General features: G+C 41.2%; 3 protein-coding genes across 3 annotated transcripts; all 3 read right to left on the reverse strand.

Annotated features, from left to right (window-relative positions):
- Positions 1–4,544: 4,544 nt before the first annotated feature.
- Positions 4,545–6,412, reverse strand: foxc1a (forkhead box C1a; the record flags this gene model as incomplete). The annotated part of the gene is made up of 1 exon (XM_079230179.1): positions 4,545–6,412. One exon carries the CDS (start codon positions 6,410–6,412, stop codon positions 4,994–4,996), a length of 1,419 nt encoding a protein of 472 aa, XP_079086305.1. The 3' UTR covers positions 4,545–4,993.
- Positions 6,413–14,672: 8,260 nt separating this feature from the next.
- Positions 14,673–17,163, reverse strand: LOC306739857 (forkhead box protein F2-like; the record flags this gene model as incomplete). Its single annotated transcript, XM_079221922.1, has 2 exons — positions 14,673–14,845; positions 16,209–17,163. The coding sequence occupies 2 exons, from the start codon at positions 17,161–17,163 to the stop codon at positions 14,673–14,675; spliced, it is 1,128 nt and encodes a 375-aa protein (XP_079078048.1).
- Positions 17,164–18,809: 1,646 nt separating this feature from the next.
- LOC306735903 (forkhead box protein Q1-like) lies at positions 18,810–19,774 on the reverse strand (the record flags this gene model as incomplete). The annotated part of the gene is made up of 1 exon (XM_079217473.1): positions 18,810–19,774. One exon carries the CDS (start codon positions 19,772–19,774, stop codon positions 18,980–18,982), a length of 795 nt encoding a protein of 264 aa, XP_079073599.1. The 3' UTR covers positions 18,810–18,979.
- Between the last annotated feature and the right edge of the window lie 1,234 nt (positions 19,775–21,008).

The following is a 21,008-nucleotide window of genomic DNA, read 5'->3' on the forward strand; positions in this document are numbered from 1 at the left end:
TCAGTAAAAACAAAAAAAAGATGCAGCTTCTTGCCTTACAGCAACCTAAGTCTGCTGTTGATGTTTTCATAGCCCAGTGGCACCATAAAATGAGATGAGAACCGCGAAAGACACAGACAACTGCTACTGGGGCTCAAATAGCAGCAGTTGGACAGCTTTGAAGTGACCCTCCCATATCCCGAGTTATAGAGTCCACGTTTGTTCTGTTCGCTCCCTGCAATCAGGACTTTTTACGTCTATAACCTCACTTTAAGATGTGAATGAATGTGAAAAATGTATTGTGTATGCACGCATGTACATTGGCCCTGAGTATGTATTATGCTAAATTGCAATTTACGTATTTCATTAAACAGTGAGTGCAACCGACAAGGCAAAACACATACAACCACTGTGATAGCTTATTATTACTAATGCATTGTTTTATTCAACTGGAATATACCTAATTATAATGTTTATTGTATTATGAGCCAGCATGTGTTTAACAAAGAATAATGAGCACGGCGTAAAGTCCACTAAAGAGCAAATCGTCCATTCGTTTAACACCTTTGGGATTTACCAATATGAATTACTTTACATGCCTGTTTTGATATGATTTAATAAATCCGAAAGATTAAATCAATACAGTTACGGAATTAACTAAAACATAGATTAAGAATCCAGATGAAGATGTCTTCCCCATTCGGATTAAAAAACAAGGTCGTTAAAGTCGTCGAGTATGAGCATATTCATCTGCTTGACAATAAATACTGTATGCCATGCAATATAATTGATGCATTCAAGTGCTCGCTGCTATAATTAGTAACCGCAGGCCCGAGCAGCAGAAAGGCAGGTTGTGCGCCACTTGAAGGCAGCACCTCTGTTCGTTGTTCAGGTATCTCGCTCCGGCTGTCGGGTTACTCGCAGGTCGCCCTCCTTCATAGGGCGCGCACCGGGTCTGCGGGAGTTTATTCTTGCGCCTTGAATATGCCGCAGCATTTCACGAGCATTAATTCACCCAGAAGCCTTGTTTACACCTCTTCGCTTGTGCCTGTTGTGACAAAGCCGAGTGAATCATTTCATTAAAAACTATAATCTGTCTATAAAATGAGACATGCAGGATATTAAGCTACTCCTGGCGGTTATTTTCCCTCGTGAGAGTGTTGGAGTCACACAGACCTCCAACCTTTCACTCGTTTGGCCGCAGTGCAGAATTTGCGTCTATATGGACTCCTAATTAGAAACAGATGGCGCGTGGAGCGAGATCTTGGTACACTAACCGAGAGGTAAAACATTTTCCATTTTGAGCTGAGCCGGTAACTCAGCAGTGCAGGTGCACAGTGTCTGCAGGGGCTACGGTCATGTATATCTATGTTTCATCCGGTCTGCTCCTACTGTGCTGTCATAAACAACGCCCATCAAATAAATACATAAATACATCATCGTTTGCTTCAACGCTTGTATCAATAATAATAATACAAACAATACAATTAAAGTATGCAGGTCTACTAATTGTTACGAGGTAGTATAGTGTAAAAACTGAAGGTTGCAAATTGCAGATTTACGTCATCAGCTGGCATGATTGTACAACAAATTAGTCAAAATATAGATATCACGGCTCTGCTATTTATAAATCAGTGATCAGACATATTCTACATTTGGTTGGCATTGCATGCATGCTTTCTTTAGTGTTGGTTATTTTTATGTGCATTTCTCGAACTTTGACCTGACTGCCAAACACGCAGACTGACACTGACACATCTCACCTACTGGCATGAAGTGTGTCAAGTCTAATTTAGGTTCCATGATTCGATGGTTTAGATCTGTATTTTTCCTAAATACGCCTTCGTCATCTTAATAATCAGGTTGGCTACAAAACATCAACAGCACCAAAAAATATATATTTTGAAATAATTTCGTATCTGCTTTTAAACCTGTGACAAATATATTGACATGATATGATACATATTTGGCCAACACAGACGCCTTACTTCTTCGTTATGTGGCCCAGAGCAGTGAGGGAAGTGGAGCGGAAGGTTTTAGAAAAAAGCAGAGTGTAACAGGGATCCCCAAACAGACACCGGACCCTGTTGAAGGAGATTTAGCCCTGAGTAACGTCTGATTTTAGTTTTTTTTAATCAGAAATGGCAGCTACAGCCGTCTGTAGGTGGGGACATAATTGTTACAGAAAATATAGACAACCTTTCCACTCCTTTTGAGAAAGGAAATTAAAGTGAAATTAAGTTTGTACCTATTTTGTTGTGGGACCCCTCGGGACAGGATGAGGGCCTCCGGGCCCCACGTGTAGGAAACTAGGCTCATTGTTAATTACAGTATCAGTTCATTATCACTGCCAAAACTACCAGTTAAAATCCATTAAACGTTTTTTTGCATGTTTGTTCCACCTTTATTTATGAAAACTTTAAAAATGGCATATTACAATTGTAATGAGTCTCTCACACATAAGATCCCTTTCTGTGTGTGTCTGCCTGTGTGTGTGGTGTGTGTGTCATGTCCTGTTATATTGTTGATGGTGCTCTGGCGGCCGACATCCTCCTCATTGACCCCCGTCTCCCTCTCTGCCTTTTCCGTCTCATGAAAAACGATTCCCGCTCTCTGATTGAATTTTATTCCTTCCTGACCTGGTCTATTCTGCGAGGGCGCAATCAATCTTTTGACTAACGCGACGTTTGTTTATTAGGCATCAACTTGGGAGCGTATCTATAAGGACTTTTATGAGCCTGATAGTTGAGACATAGGACCAGCATCTCGTTTTGGCGACACCGAACAATTCGTATATTCTTTTTTTTTTTATCTTTTTTGTTTTTGTTTTCTTTTTGTCGTTGTTCACACATGTACACCATCATGCCAATGAGGTCTACGGGCTGAGATATGCACGTGGCCTCCAGCTACAGTGCGCTCAAGATGTTTTGTTTTGATGTGTCTTGTTGGTCTATAAAAGCCTGAAGCTGCCGAAAAGGATATGAGGAGTAAGCCGACCTAACCCGTCTTCTATTTTCCAGAAAAAGTCTCTCTGAATCTCCCTTTACATATTGCAGTTTAACATGCTGCTGGTTCTGGACTGGGTTAGGACTTGGCCTCTGTCAGAGTGTGTGTGGACGCGTTGCCTTGTTGAGAAGTAGACAAAAAATGCAAAAGGCATTGTTCTCAAAAAGACAACACGAGTTTTGTTAGAAATTCCAGCAGTTCACGTTTTATCAATTAAAAGTGCAAAATAGACGTGTATATGTATGATTATTATTTTGATTATTATAATATATTGTTTTACATTTTGACTATTAGTATTTTTATAATTACCTGTGTTTTTGTTATTATTAGTATTATTAGTAACATTATTATCAATATTGTATTATAGACAAAACGTCCTCATTATTTAAGTTGTCGTTTTACGGTCTGTAGCCAACCATCATTTTACGTCACGCACCAAGCAACATATATTTCAAGATATGTTTACCTGATGTATGTATTAATAACATATATTAAACAAAACATATCTCTGTGCTTGATAAATATTTGAAATCCCTTGAATACAAAAAGATAATATAACGTAATAAAAACCTTATTTGATTGTTGGCTTGAGATGAAGGACAACAGACGTGTATTAAATGAAACACGTGTCATTAATATGTAGACTAGCACTAAATGAATGCCTAGTTCGAAGTAATTTCTGAGTTTCCATTTAACGTAATTCAAATAAATCGATTCCCATTCATTAATGTCACTGAAGGAAACTGTATTTGAGGGGGAAAGCGCCAAATACAATAAACATCAATCTGACATTTCGAATAAAGGGCCGATTTAATACATTCCCTCTTTTTTTAAAATTAAATGTCGACTCTGAACCACTAGAATCTGTCAGTGAAAAAAAACGAACGGTGGTTGTCTCCATTCACGTCAGCGTCACGTCAGACCGGTGAGAATTCAAACATCCAAACCGAAGTGACAACGGGACTATCTTTGGCATGTGCGGTATGATATTAAGCATGCACTGGTATGCGCCAGTAAACACACAACGCAATCCAAAACAAAGTTGTGCTGTGTGCAGGCTGGTCGAGGCCTCGGCTCAACATCATAACGCCATACTCATCTATAATGTGACAACAACAAAAAAAAACTTACAAACAGTGCATGCTATTTTCAATGTTAAAAGACCGAAGTAAACATATCCATATAGGCGGTTTCTCTTTGAACGTATTTGCTTTTTGCCTCAATATTTTCTTAAAGCTTTTTTTAAATGTTTTTTTTTTTTTGGAGAAGCTAAATGCTACTAGGGAAATATTACAAGTAAACGAATTGATGAGAGTAAAAAATATGTAAGAGCTGTGCAGCAGATTACAGGCCAAACGTATATGACGCACATTTAATAAATAAGAGCTAAATCTCAGAGCGTCAGTTCAGATTCATAACGAGGCCTAATAGTACTTCCTCACAAAACTAACACAAGCCAGACTTAATGTAAAATATCACTAGCCTGTAAGTCTGTAAGAAACGAGGCGTAAGTTTAACTCACATAAAATGAAAATTTATTAAACAAACAAACAAAATCCTTCAGAATACTTTCCAACAAATGAAGAATCTTTAAAATAGTACGGCGATATACACGTTCCTTTTTCTTACTTTTTATATTGGAACAATTGTTTGGACAATTAAGGCAATTCAATTTAGAAACACTTTTTGGGTGTTTGGTCCATAATACCCGGCTACATTTCTAGAAATAAATTACTATATGCAATTTACACGTCCATGAAAACTGACATATCCTTTACATATTACGGAAAGCCACAAAAGCAAAGAGAGACTTACGTGTTATTTGCAGTAACACTGTTCTTTAGATAAACCAAGATAGGGTCTTGTCTGTTTTTTGTTTGTTTTTGTTTTCTGTCTCATATTAGTCCATATGGTGTTGGGCAGGTGAGATGGGGGGAGGGGGGGGGGGGGGGGTACTGGAAGAGTTCAAACACCATGAGGGAAAATGTCGAGCCTACATTTTATTTGGTCAGAACTTGCTGCAGTCATATACGAAAGCTCCCGAAGTGCGATAGATGGGCTGGCTCGGTGGGAACGACATCTGACAGCTGTTATTCCCATTCACAGGTGAATTATTCAAGCCAATTCTTTGGGATTCAAACATCTCTCGCACCGAATGAAAGTTCTGCTGCTGCGCCGGGTACGCTGCGCCCAAGTGGCCCAGGTCTCCGGCCTGATTGAGGTACCATGAGGTCAGCCTCCCTTGGTGCGGATGGTGGCCCTCCTGCACTGAGTTTAGATTACCGTGGCTCATGGGAGGCGACGTGGTGGTGACCGAGTAATCTGGCAACGTTTCGTCCACGGTGGTGCTCGGCGCCAAGTGGCTCGATCTGTCCCCGGCGTACAAGCTCATGGCTTGCATGTTACAATGATAGGTGGCATTGGAGGTAGTGGACATGGAGTTTTGGTTACACGGCGAACTATAGACAGATGACTGATTTGGAGAATAGTTTAAGGACAAAGACGGTGTTATACCCGTCCTGGCGGAGGCGGTGAGGCTGGGGGCGAGCTCAGTGGCACCTTGGGGAGACCCCCTTAGGGAGGTCATGATGTTGTCTACGCTGAAGCCCTGCGTCGAGGCCTGGCCGTGGTGCTGGTGGTGCTCGGAGCCGTCCATGCCGATGGACCGATTGGAGGGGATGCTGTGGGGGCTCCCGCTGGACATGCTGCTGCTGTCCGGGCTCTCGATTTTGGGCACGGTGCTCAAAGAGGGCGAGTCGGACTGCGGCGGCGTGACTGTCCCGTTCTCGGTCTTAATATCCTGGATCCTCACGGGCTTGGAGCCCTGCACCGGCTGGTCCTGCTCACGGCCTTGCTGCCTCGGAGGCACATCCTTCTGCAGCCGCTCTTCTTTCTCTTTGACCACGTCCTTCTTTTTGAACCGTCGTCTCCTCCTCAAGAAGCTCCCGTTTTCAAACATGTTGTACGAGTCCGGGTCCAGGGTCCAGTAGCTGCCCTTACCCGGCTTTTTATCATCACGGGGCACCTTGACAAAACACTCGTTCAGCGACAGATTGTGCCTGATGCTGTTCTGCCAGCCCTGCTTGTTGTCTCTGTAAAATGGAAACCTCTCCATTATGAACTGGTAAATCCCATTCAGGGTCACCTTCTTGTCAGGCGAGTTTTGGATAGCCATGGTGATGAGCGCGATGTAGCTGTACGGGGGTTTGACCATATCCTTGGGCTGAGGTTGGGGGGTGTACGGTCCATACGCCCGGGCCATGCTGGCAGGGTACTGGTCGTGAGCCGCATGAGAGTACATGTTCATGGGCGCGGGCATCCCCGTGTATCCGCCACCGGCAGCGGCCCGGTAGTAGCTCGGGTCGCCGCTGATGTACGGCACGACGCCCAGGGAGTTGGGGCTGGAGACGGAGTAGCGAGCCTGCATGTCTTCACTTGGGTCCGGCGAAAAATAAAGCTCCAAAATACGCAGACGGAGAGCTCCACTTCTCCCTCCTCTGAATCACAGTTCCGCACTGCTCACTTCCAAAAGAAAAAAGAGAAGAAAGACTGGATCTCAGCCGTGTTTAAGCCGTCCCCATCCCTGTGTCTCTATGAAACTCAAATTGAAAAAGTTCTGAACTTTGGACACAGGACTTTTTTTTGCGCAGTTAAATTATTTCCTCCTTTTTTTGCTGCCAGTGGAGCTCCGCCCACAAGAGTGCGCGCGTCGTCCAATGGGAAGTGAGGCCGTGCTGCTGGTCCCACTCGGGGCTAGTAGAAGGAGAGGAGGTGTCGGTCACTCCCAGCACACTGCGGCCGGGACTTCAGACGGGACAGAGCAACTCGCATGTACACGACCAGACCATGGAGAGCATATTCCCGCACACTTTGTTATCCTCTATCTATCAGACCTGTGGCTGCATTAAGAAACCCAAAATAGTTGTCTTTCGATTTGGAAATGTAAGATATCATGAATCTAAATATAATAGCATTAAATACATTTATATTTCTAAATAAAAATAATAATAATTGATAAGCTCTCTTATGGTAGCGGTCATCCTATATGATATATACTTTTTTCATCCCTAAGGGGAAATGTGGTTGTGGTAGCAGAGTTACATAGAAGACATTTAAGAAGATGAAATAATAAAAGTGCAAAAATGCAAAGTAAATGAATTGTGTAAATAAGTATATACAGTGAAATGTAAATATGTACAGTGACCAACTATGATATTGCTTATATAAACCAATTGGCGTCGTTTATAAGCCCAGTTGTAACGTATACAAATGCATGGTATTAGTTAAAAGTCAAAACACCAGCAGTAGATCACTGGGACATCAAAGGAGGTCAGAGCCGCGCGTCGTGGGCAGTGGGCGGTTAAGTGAGATCTCATTACAACGGGAATTAAAGGATGGGTTGGCTGTGAAGAGCCAGAGGTGTGAGAGTTTATTCAAGAGAAGAAGAAAAGCAAATGGGAAGAGCATGACTCCTCACATGAGGAGCATTGAATCAAAATGTTTGAATATCTGCTGGGATGTTTCGGGCCTATTGTGATCGTTGTCTCTGTAACCAAATAAACCAAACACCTCCTTATTCTTCACACAGAAGCAACTCCATTATTTTTTCAAAAATTCCTTGGAGATGTATTAGGTGTTTTACGAAATGTCCTGATAATTAATCATGAAGCTGAGGTTTGAAATGAAAGACTGTGATCAAAGACACGAGTGGAAGAGGCCGACCCAGAAGGCTTCTGGTCGCCTGCTGCAAAGGCGACTGTGCATGAAATTGTTAATGGCCATTGAGAGGCAACGTTACTGTCCTAATATCGATGTAATCCTCTGCAGGTCGTCTTAATTAAATGTCCGTGCAGTGGCCTGCTGCTCCGCCGGTTTCTCCTTATATGGACCCGGGCATGAACTTTTTCCACCGCCCCGGGCTGTTTACACAATTCACGACGGGCTTTTTACTTATACCACGGCCTGCCCACCCAGTCCTCCTGACGCGTAATTGTTTAAGGTGTCCACGACTGAAGCCGCGAAGAACATGATGGATGTCAAAATGATAAAAATTAAATAAAAAATAAAAACATCTGATGCCTGTTGACTGCTCTTTTTTGTCTTTTTGTTTAACACCACTATTATCAAAATACATGTTTGGGGTTTTAAAGTGACACTTGTTCGAATATAATGTGTTCTACAATTTAATTGGATCTAACGTAATTTTATGTTTAGTTTTTATTTAGTTGTGATGCATTTGTTCCACTTAATCTTCTCCCATTATTAAAACAAAAATCTCCGAAAAAGAAAGACAAGATCATAATAAATAACGACACAAAGTTATTATAATGATACTATTATATGTAGTCTAAATAAGATCAAATAAAAAAATGCTGGTTACTATACTAAATCAGACGGATGTTCACATATAAAACAATGGCCGTGACACAACTCAGAGCGAGAGAGAGAGAGAGAGAGAGAGAGAGAGAGAGAACTATTATTTACTTTATTATTTATTTACAGTTAAAGTTGCTTCATAACTATGATGTTGGCTCCCTCTAGTGTTCACAAAGGGCAAGTTAGAAATCGTTGCTCGCTTTCCACTAATTAGCCTACACTGATTTGTGTATTTTATTTATTTATCCCTTCTTTGATGGCCAAAAACCATTTCATAAGACACTTGTTTAAACCTATATATTTCTGGAGACAAATTAAAAAGAAGAAGAAGAAAAACAGATAGCAAAAAGCAGTTTGCCTGATCATGAAATATGTGCATTTTAAAATGCTACAGAGATTAATTTAACTAGTCAACAGCTATTACCTAATACCTCGTGTGTGTGCGTGTGTGTGCGTGTGCGTGCGTGCGTGCGTGTGTGTGTGTGTGTGTGTGTGTGTGAGAGAGAGCCTCTTGCTCTCCAGAGTATTAGAACATAAATAAGACGCTACTGCCACCTTACGGTTCATATGAATACTGCAGTCTGGAATTAGTTTAACGGGCTGGCGAGTCAATGGGTCATTTATTTAGGAGACAGGTTAGCAGATAGGACAAAACTATGACCTTGAATAGTGAGATGTGCTACTCAGAACACTCTGAGAGATACTCGGAGATGCACACCTCAATCCTTGTAAAGGATTACATAATGCTCAGTGTGCACCGTAACTGATGTCAATAAGTTGAAATGCCTTTAGAGTTACATACACTGCATAAGCATTGTTATAACAACGTTTTCATTGCAGACTTTTGTATTTGTATAGCCAAGGTCATTTTAGTAGTTCTATGTTTATGTATAGGGCACATATTTCTTCTCAGGTCATGGTGTGCAGATGTTGTATACAACAATGTATATGCACTTTATCTTAATGTAACACTTTCAACCTATAAAATAACATATTCTAAATGGAAATAAATACATTACTCTACATGCAATAGTGAACACAACTAAACACCAGGTCTGACACGGCCCCTGGCCCCACCAGGGCCCTTTAGCATTATTTACAGAAACAGTTATTGCACCACACCGGTCATGTCGTGCACATCCCTCAACTAATTAAGTGTGGCTCAGCTGCAAGGGGTCATAGACCCCTGCAGCAAGCGCACTTCATGTTCTCTTGCGGGCTTAATAATAATAATAACTAGAAAATTTCACAAGAAATTTTGAAAGTGTGGCTACTACTGCCGTAAGACGTCGCAATATATATACATTACCGGTAGTGAGATGTGTTAAGGCTTCTGGACTGACTGTTCACAAACAGGCATATAGAGAACACAGGAAGGCCTATGCAGAAGCTCTGAGAGATGCACAGTCCAAGTTTTATTCCACCATTATCAACAACAGCCCCGGTAACTCTAAACAACTTTTCTCTACTGTAAATCATCTTCTCAAACCGCTTTCACTTGTCCATCCTGAGGCCACTAAGGATAGGTGCAATATGCACATCACTTTTTTCCGACAAAAAGTTGAAAACATCCGCTCACACCTCTCCGCCAATGCTGTCCTGCCTCTTACAACCACCGACCCACTATCTGAGTTTGTGCAGCCTCTTTGCTCCTTCTCAAATGTCACACAGGAGGAAGTGGAGGATATGATCAAAAACACAAAGCCAACCACCTGTGCTCTGGACCCTTTCCCATCAGCTCTGTTAAAAACAAACACCTCTGCCATCTCTCCACTAATCACCAAGATCATAAACCACTCCCTCCTGGCCGGCCATATTCCATCTGCGTTAAAAACTGCTTTCATCAGACCACTACTGAAAAAACCCACCCTGGATCCAGAAGTTTTCTCCAACTACAGGCCCATTTCAAATCTTCCATTTCTGTCCAAAGTTCTGGAAAAGGCAGTTGCAGCACAACTTCACGATCACCTCAAAGACAATAACCTTTTTGAGAAGTTTCAGTCTGGTTTCCGCACTGGCCATAGCACTGAAACAGCCTTGGTCAGGGTCACAAATGACCTCATGATGGCAGCAGATACCGGTTCCCCATCTCTACTCATCCTCCTTGACCAAACAGCTGCTTTTGATACAATTGACCACAACATCCTCCTTCACCGTCTGAAATACACTATTGGACTCTCTGATAAAATACATAACTGGTTCACCTCATATCTATCCGACAGAACGGAATACGTTACCCTGGGAAAAGCAAAATCATACACCCACAACGTCACCTGCGGTGTGCCCCAGGGCTCAGTGCTGGGCCCCACTCTCTGCACCCTCTATCTGCTTCCCCTGGGTAATATAATCAGCAGGCATGGGGTATCCTATCACTGCTATGCTGATGACACACAGCTCTATATGAGGACAACCCCCACTTCTTCTGATTCCCACTCTATGTCCACACTCACCACCTGCCCTGAGGACATAGAGACGTGGATGAAACTCAATTTTCTTCAGCTAAACAGTTCAAAAATAGAAGCAATCCTAGTTGGCACACCACATCAGCTCCGCTCCTCCACCATCACCTGTATCACCTTCTCGGGTCAAAACGTCCCTCTCTCCACATCTGTCACCAACCTTGGTGTTAAAATGGACCCCAATCTCACTTTTGACACCCACATCAAACACCTCTGCAAGACAGCTTTCTATCACCTCAGGAACATCGCCAAACTCCGTTCAACTCTCCCCCTGACAGATGCAGAGACACTTGTCCACGCCTTTGTATCGTCCAGGCTGGATTACTGTAATGCTCTCCTCACCGGAATCTCGAACAGGAACATCCAGAGACTACAACATATTCAAAACAGCGCTGCCAGGATCCTGCTAAGAGTCCGCAAATACGACCACATCACCCCCGTTCTGAAATCACTACACTGGCTCCCCATCCCACACAGAATTGAGTATAAGCTCTCCCTCCTCACTCATCAGTGCATTCACGGACATGCCCCCCAATACCTAAAAGAACAGCTCACCCCCCAGATCTCCTCATTCAACCTCCGTTCTGCAAACAAAAATACCCTCCAAGTCCCCAGATCCAAGCTCCGCACTATGGGCGATCGGGCCTTTTCCTCTGCAGCTCCGAGGCTGTGGAATTCCCTTCCCGACCATCTGAGGGCCCCACAGACTGCAGAGGCTTTTAAACGTGACCTAAAAACTCACCTTTTTAAGAAAGCGTACTGCTAAAATATCTTTTATGGGCTTTGCTTTTAGATATATCTTAAAAATGTTCTTGTTTTATTCTGTTCTGTAGCACTTTGAGATTGTTTAAATATAAAGTGCATTACAAATGCAATGTATTATTATTATTATTATTATTATTATTATTATTGAAGTACATTATATATATATGCCAACATTATATACATATAATATATATATATATATATATATATATATATATATATATATATATATATATATATATATATATATATATATATATATATATATATATATGTGTACCTCAATAACACATATCACTACCGGTAATGTATATATATTGCGACGTCTTACGGCGGTAGTAGCCACACTTTCAAAATTTCTTGTTTACAATTGCAAACGTCTTTCCCCTTCATCCTCTGTGTCCTCTTCCTGAAGTGCAACAAGACAGCAGTGATGATGATGATGATGATGATGATGATGATTTTTCTAATGCTTTGTTTTCCATGTCTATGCATTTGTTGGTGTTTTTTCCGCAGGGCGTTATTTCGATTAAGGGCGGGACAAACATTAAGAGAAATGAGAGCAGTGTTTTCTCAACGGGATGTCACTAAATGATATCCGACGAGTAGTTAGAAGCAGAAGATGTTGTGGTCAAACAAGAACATTGTGATTTGTATCTTTGTTCAACACTAAATAAAAGTATATTTTTTTAATACAAAATAAGTGCAAAATCCATACTCTAGTCAGCAGCACAGACAGACATATTTGAGCTGCATCAGTGTGGATGATAATGGTGATAAAGATTAGTTGTGTCTTTCTATATTATGAATTTGCATGAATTATTTCCGTCTGTATGATACCATTTCAAAATTAAAGTTATTTTTGGAATGTTTAAACCTCGTCTGTGACTTTTTTCATGTATTTTTTTTCATTCCTTTACATTTCCAGCAGATTCCACTAATTGTTTATTAGTGTTGAAAATAACCTGGGAGAAGAATATCTATCGATAACATGAAAATGAAGGCTACAAATTAGCACGGCTGAGGAAGTACAAAGCGGTCAAACAATATAAGCTCGATATTTTGTCTTATTGTTTTATTTCTTTAAGACACATATCAAATGCAAACTATACAATGTATAACTGATTTGCTTGAGATTCATTGTGCACTCTCTATCTTAAAAAAACCCAACATAAATCAGATTCATTGCAAAAATATCACATTAGATGTAAAACTTATTCATGAATTTTGGTTGAATGTCCTCAGACATTTTACTTGTTCCATTCCCGACAGAAGTCCATATCACACAAATGTAAATTTCATGACAGACACTTTATTCAGTGCTTGATTCATGAAACATTTGAGATATTAGGTCACTGAAACTTATTTCCAAAGTATAAAAAGAAAATGCAGTAAGCTCTGAAAGTTATGCATAGTGTAAACGTGTTTTATTTCTTCTTTGTCATTTCATCCATTTTGATTTACTCATTTGGGGGTATATATTTTTAAATGCATATACCATGGTGCTGAGATCTATTATATCCATGGACAGCAGAGACATTAATCAGCTTTTATTTGTTTAATGTATAACAACAACTGTGCCTGCATTTAAAAACTGGTGATTGGAAATTACGCTGGTTGTTCTACTATGTGCAGTATTGTTCAACTTTATTATTTATGTTTATTTACCAATGTCTCTCAGACCTAAACACAACATTAGACATATAAAAGATGTGGGTTTCTGATGCATTTTGACACAATTGTGTGATAGACTTGATGTGAGTGGTCTAGCAACCCTTTTTTGATAGTGAAAGCATTTAGTAAAACATGTATTGACGATTCTTTTGATTTCTTTGATCAGATTAATCTGGAAAGATTTGGCAATCCATTCAGAATTGAATTCATCAAGTCAAACATTTTGTTAGACTGTTTTATACATCACTGTTCATCAGAGAGACAGTGACATTTCACCGTGTATGTAACCTATATGTCAACTGACTATTCTGAAGAACACTTTCATTTATTTTGCAGCATGAAGACATGCAAACGCATTGTACCACAACTATTTGAAATGTATTTTGAGCGCTTCAACTTTCACTCACCACGAGGTGGCGGTAGAGTCACGTGAAAAGCAACAGGACGAAAGAAGAAGGATAGGGTGTTATCCAGTTTCCAGGTCAGAGTTGTGTGTAACATGTGCCTTTTGCCTTCTTCCTTTCTCTTCAGTAATTAATAACAACCATCATTACATAATAACCACATAGCCAGGCTTCTTAAGACGTGCATCACACCTACATTATTATCAGCATGAACTGAATCAAAGAAGGTGTATTTCCTATTAATAATTTCCATCTTTTCAAAACATAAAATGTATGATTAGTGTTAATAGAAAAATACACCTTATCCTTGTTCATATAATAAACAGATGATGGGCTCGATGGGGTGACAGTGTCTCTGAAGAGGACCTGTGGATTTTTCTGAAAGGGAAATACAAAAAAGGCCATAATGATTGTTTCTTGTTGCATATGAAATAAGTGATTTAAACCCAACCCAAAGGGTCAATCGAAATTGACAACTGCACTGCTTATGTATAGTTTCGGATTTGTATAATATTATTGATAATAATAATGTACAAGAAGAACGGCAAACTGCAGAAAAATGAAAAACGCTGTGTATTAAAAAAAAAACGTTTATTGCTCAAAACACTTCCAAATTATACTTTAAAAAGTATCTATTTAATCACCCGCTGCAAGGAATTCTCAACAATCTCAGCAACTCCAGGAACACAAAATGAAAGTGCATGAATAAAGATTAATTCAGGTACGTATACGTATTTCTGTTTTCAGTTTAACTGTTGATATCGCTTATTCATATGTGTAAAGTCAGTTACGAGCGAGAGGGGCAAAACAATCCTCTCATCATAAGCTTTAGGCTATAAAACAGTTTTTTTGTTTAAGTCCAAGTTTACTGGCATTGACTCGAAAGGTCATAAAATCGCCCAAAAGAATCATTTTCACCAAAACTCACCAAATATTCTGTTAAAAATAACTCATCCCGAGGTTCACATTTAGCAGAAAGGTTCTGGGCAGGTCTGTTTTTGTAATAATGTCACATGACACATGGCTTCACGTCCTGATAGACATTCTGGTGGTGGTGATGGAGCTGGTGGTAGTACGACCCGCCGCTGCTGGGGTGGAGGGAAGAGATTCCGTTTAGGTTCAACACGAAGTCCTTCCGGTCGCACGCGGGAGCTGAGTGGCTGGAGTATCGAGACAGTCCCACTGAAACACAGCACACATGAGGTCAAGTCGTTGCCTTCATCGAAATAGTACCTGGATTATCTTTATTCAAACTGTTGGATAACGAAGAGTGTTTAATATGTGCCCCGCTGATATGTGTTGGTATACCACTTTCTATTAGGGTGCCGTTTATGGATTTATTTAGGATTACAAATAATTTGCTACGGCCTCATGGATCAATTATAAACGAATTATAAAAGCACGTGTTTTGTTTCTAGGTAACAAAACATATTCTGGCTGATGTTTGTACTCATTTGTCAATAATTCAAATGTTGGTCCTATAGACGATTGTGGACTTCTAATTACTAATGTAGTCTGTGGGTATATACATGTTATTAAAATATGAATAGAGGGTTTGTTTTGTTTTCAGTAATGAAGTCAGTTTTCAGTTCCAAATGCTAATAAATAGTGGTAAAAATTAATGTTTTGCACATACGCTGTGCAGCACTTTTTCAGGCGGCAGATACGTCATTAATACAAACGATAAAGTACAGTATGTGACGTGATGGAGGATCTTTGATGGAGCCAAATAGATTTTCCACAACATGGCAACCAAATATTTGTTCTGACAGTATTATAGTATATTATATATATTAACAATTAACAACCATTAAAAAAGACAGCTGACTTTATCTGGAGATAAATAAAACAGTTACACACTAACATTTGTAATAGAGTGGTTCCACTGTTTGTTGTTGTGTGCATCAAATGACAAAGAACAGCATGAAAAAAAGTAAAATACTTAAAATAAGCAATACAACTCCTCTGTAAATACCCTGATTATTAATTTGCTGTGGCTCATGTTGAAGGCCCGAATGAAGTTGCACTGAAATTATTATTTCATGAATTATAATTATTTTGATATTTATTGAGTTAGTTTGTGACAGCGTGTTTAATGTCGTGTTCGGGACTTCTTCACGCAGGTCTTCATCTTAAACTCGTCAATTTATGGCGTTATTTGGCCTTTTTTTTAACCTTCTATACAGAGGCCTCTAAAGAAAGCCTGAGGGAAAATGCTACCAAATAGTAAGACATTTAAATTGAATAGGCTACATGGGCACCGCAAATTGAAACTGAATTACGAATTACTGTCTAAATTACGCAACGTTACAATCTGATGGATGAATTATTTTGCCCTTGTCAGGGTATTTGTCAGGGTATTTTTCTATGTTTTACTCAGTGCAACCGGAATCGATACATTGTATATATTACATAACCCAAGGCAATTTAATTGAATAAAAAACGCATTGTGAAAATCAAAACTCAATTAAATGTCTCACGACTCCTCTGAATGCACATGTAGCAGGCATCATAAATCATATATAATAGATCTGCAGTGATCTACCTGAGCTCTCTGAGGAGTCTCGTGCGTTGTGGTGCAGATAGCCTTGATCCAGAGAGTAGGAGGACATCGCAGAAGAAGTCGGACTGCCTGCTGCCAGCGACTGCTGTTTGATGTATGAGGACACACCAGGCGAACTCCAGTGTGAGGCCGCATTTGCATAAGGAGACTGACAGTCCAACGTGCCCACCATCGCCGGGGAGGACTGCAGGGGGCTGCTGCTGCTGTCCAGGCAATAGTCCGCATTAGAGGCCACCTGACATGCGGCCATGTGCGCTGACCCGGAGCCTGGTGACATGTGTGAGACGTGGTGTCCTCCTCCGAGGCCCTCGAAGCCAGCTGGCAGTGTATTGCCCATCAGGTCTATGTTGTAGCCGGTATGGCACGCTAGTGAGCCTGGAGGTGTTTGGAAATCGAAGTTTTGCGGCAGCATGGACGCACCAAAGCCGATGCCATTCATCATCCTGTACATCGGCTTCATTGCTTGGCATTTCCTACGGAATCCCCGAGGTCTGCGACGAAAGGAGCCCTCCTCGAACATGAACTCACTACTCGGGTCGATGGTCCAGTAGTGCCCTTTGCCAGGTCGACCGAGACCCTTAGGCAGCTTTATAAAACACTCGTTCAGAGACAGGTTGTGTCTGACTGAGTTCTTCCATCCCTGGTATGATCCCCTGAAGAAGGAAAAGCGGGCCTGCAGGAACTGATAGATCTCACTCAAAGTTAGCCTTTTGACCGGCGAGCTTTGAATTGCCATGACAATGAGGGCGATATACGAGTAAGGAGGCTTTTCCGGACGTCTCAAGCCGGAGTTTCCCTTTTTCCATTTGGGTGACGCAGTGTGCGCGCTCTCCATCATCGGCTGCGCGCTCAGCAAGGCTGCGTTTAAAGCAGCGGCCGCTGGACTGGAGCGAGGATTAGATGGATCCAAATGTTGATTAGAGGTCTCGGTCGTCATGGTTGTCTCTCTTTTGTAATCTGTCTATAACACTTGAGCAACTATAACGTTTCTTATATTTCAAAAAGGCTAATGCTATGATTAAAAAGGCAGTTTCCTTTTGCGATGCTCTGCGCGTTCATAACCGTGAAAATCGAGAAACACCATCCGCTGCTCCTCCTTTCTCTCTCTGTCCATCGCTGGCAATAATCCCACAAGAGAGGGACAATGTATCTCCTCGTCTTTCCTCGCGCATATCCAACCGGCCAAACACAAGTCGACCACCTATCAATTCTTAAATCTCTCTCTGCCCCTTCTATCCCCCCAAATCCCTCCAAGAAATCGTCAGGAACTACTCCCTCCCCATCTGGCCAGGATCCAGACTAGAAGCCGGACACGGCGCAGTGGAGTAAAACAAATCTCCTCCCACGACTCTCTTTCCAAAACACCTCTGAATGCATTTGTCAGGAATGTATTATGCACGATAACCTGATGAATAAAGCGAAACTATTTGGAGAAATCCTTTTTTTCTCCTGCAGTGTTTTGCATTTATATGGAATCTGTTGGACTCTGACATGACTGAAGCACGCCTTTTGCATCAGTGTCAGTTTACATAGAAACATACATATATGTGTATATATATACATATATATATATATATATATATATATATATATATATATATATAGAAAGAGAGAGAGAGAGAGAGAGAGAGAGAGAGGGTTTATTTATTACTACTATAAATGCCATCGAGTTGTGCAAATGTAGGTGTCATTACAAAGACAGTCACGAATATAATAATGTTGTAAATAAAGGAATTCCCACACCACATAACACAATCTGCCCAGAATCTCAGCAACATCAAACCTGCTGCCCCGCTGCGTGCAGGATGCAGCTAGTCTAAAAGGAAATTTACTTTCTAGCCTCAGAAGAATGGGCCTACTTAGAAGACAACTCTTGCTATTGTGGATTCCAGTTGAGTTCGCTCAGGATGCACCATGTGCAAACACTTCCCTGCGCATGTGTGACTGAGGCGACAGCTATTTGCAGCGCCAGACAGAAAACATAAATATTGGATGCCCCTTTCCGGCAGCAGCAGAATTCATGAACACTGAAAAAGAAACACTATAAGGCCATTTATTTTTTATTTGGAAATTATACGAAAAACGATCAATAAATAATAAGATATTGATTAGTTTATTTAATTTGGTTTCATTAAATTATCATTGTTATTGTTATTATTGTATAGTTTGTTTATTATTATTATTATTATCATTATTATTATGCACCGTTACTGGCTGTTCTTCCAAAACAATTAAGGAGAAATCTCTCACACTTTAACCTACAAAATATTGTACAACATATAGGCTGAAAAGGCCAGCAAGCCTGATGCGTTTACATACTAAGAGGAGGCTTGTGTATATCATGCCCTTAGTATTACACCAGTCGAGCTCTCGAAGAAAGAAGATGCAGATGTCTCTTCCAGGTGTCCGTCCACCGTCCATTTGTCTCCACAAGAACCAACTACTTATTTTTCATTTTCAGAAATCAGAAAACGCAGACATCATCAGTTAGAGTTTTATTTCGTTCGTTTTTGAAAAACAGAGACACAAAAACAGTCAAAGTGCATATTTTTAACACGTTTTCAGACAACGTTAATGGTCAGTAACATTTACAACACATAATTGTGCATCAAAGATCAAATATAAGATAACACAATCCTTTAAGATGTACACAAATAAGAGTAACACTTTGCCACCACAATAAAGTCCACTCCAAATTTCAATTCTCCTCTCCTCTGTGTTCATTGTCAGTGCACAATGACGCTTTTTAATCATCAAAGGAAATATGCGTTCAGCGCATGCGCAGCAGAGGAGTCCGCATAGCAGGCTGGCTTGAAGTATGAAAATGAGGCAGGTGTATTTAAATGAGGCATCATCAGTTCAGTGTAGCGCGGCCAGGTGAAGGCCAGGTGGAGTGGTGAATGTTCTTGGTTCGAGTCCCCTTTGAACGGCTTGCTGAGGATGCTGTCGATCGCAAAGGAACTAGTAAACTTGACACATGAATCCGTCCTGGTGGCGGATGCAGACTGCTGAACGCTCCGCGGCTCCTCGGACACCTTTGGCTCTCTGCTGCACTTTTTATCAATGCGTTTTCTTCTGCGCCTGAACACTCCGTCCGCAAAGGTGTATTCGCTGTGAGGGTTGAGCATCCAGTAATTGTCCTTTCCCCAAGGTCTGGACGGGTCCCGCAGCACTTTGAGAAAGCAGTCATTCAGAGACAAGTTGTGCCGAACCGAGTTCCTCCAGCCGGTGTAGCTGCCTCTGAAGAACGGGAACCTTTTCATCAGGTAGTCGTTTATTTCCGCCAAAGTCAGACGTCCAGAGGGGGAGTCCCGGATAGCCATGGCGATGAGAGCGATGTACGAAAATGGGGGTTTGGGTCTTCGTGTGTACGGCTTGGATTTGGTGCTGGTGCATGGAGTAACAGGTGGAGGAGGGCTGGGAGCCACGCAGTCCCCATCCGACCCCAGCTCTTCCTCAGCAGAAAGTGGAGAACGCGCACTCCCCTCAATAGACATCTCGAAATGCTTCATGTCATAGTGGCTTCCACACAACACCTCTAACTTCATGTTCTCTGAAGAATGTTCCTCTTTGTGGAAAAACGTTCCAATCTGCTCTCCGCGTAAAGTCTGGATCTTGTGCGTCAAGAAGCGCAGTGCTTTGAAGTGAATCCAATGAAGTCCTGCGTAGCTGTCATACCTGCCTGTACCGAAGCCAGTCTCACCTATCCATCTGCGAGCAGCTGTTTATATCAGGCTCACCTCAGGGACAACCCAAGAGGGCGGAGTTAAACTATTCCAAAACATTTGGTGCATCACAAAACTTTTTTTTACATTGCGAGCATGATCATACTACAAGTTTCATCATAAGTCAATAATATCATATTTTGCAATGGTAATGTTCACTGAAAACACGATTCAGTGCAGCTTTATTATTACGTACTCACCTTTGAAACAGGATCCATCAGACACATTGGGACTATTTCACCTGAGACAACCAGGTGGCGTATGTTGCCTGTTATTTAAAGGTGCGTCGCATGCAGGTACAATTTCAGACAACACTGCAGGCTGAACTGCCCTTTCATAGATGCAATTCCTTGGATCCTAAAACAGTGTCTACACAGTTTTTGGAGTGTGATATTTAAACAAATCTCTCTGAGAAAAGATGTCCCACGTGCCAGCAGACTGTAGACACATCAAAGCACTACACTTAAGTAAACTTCAGATATTCATAACTTCACAACCCACATATAAACCACTGTTATGGTATTTATCTCTCTTAAAACAAATAGTGGGTGGTTCTTCCTGTTGCTCAGTGCCCATATGGATTCACCTAGGAAATAACTTATTGTGATTTATTTTCTTTGAGAAGGAACCGGGGAGGAAGTCACTTGTGATGTGATTCCAAGGAGACAGTGCAATGATGACAACAAGGCCAGCAGGTGAACAGACCCATTAACTGCATCATGCCTCCAATAGCTAATGCCAGTCTTTCATTATTATTTAGCCCGGATGCGTTCTCCTCCCATTCACTCCCTCAGGTTCATCCGGCAGTCATGTTGAACTTGACAACCTGTATAATTGGTGGTTTAACTTCTTGCAAATCATTGGGTTCATTGGTTGTGCTGCAACAGTGCCACCAAATAAATAAATAACCTCATCCATGTTGACATCAGACCAACTGCTGATATGTTGTTACAGTGACTATAGTGGTTTAACTTTTGTTCATGCAGACTGTTTGTCAAGCTGTTTTGTAGGCTATACGTGTTTGTGCTGGTGTGGATGTTTTGATTTTCAGGTAATC

This window comes from Taurulus bubalis (assembly GCF_910589615.1).
Source record: "Taurulus bubalis genome assembly, chromosome: 1".
Classification (NCBI taxonomy): Eukaryota; Metazoa; Chordata; class Actinopteri; order Perciformes; family Cottidae; genus Taurulus; species Taurulus bubalis.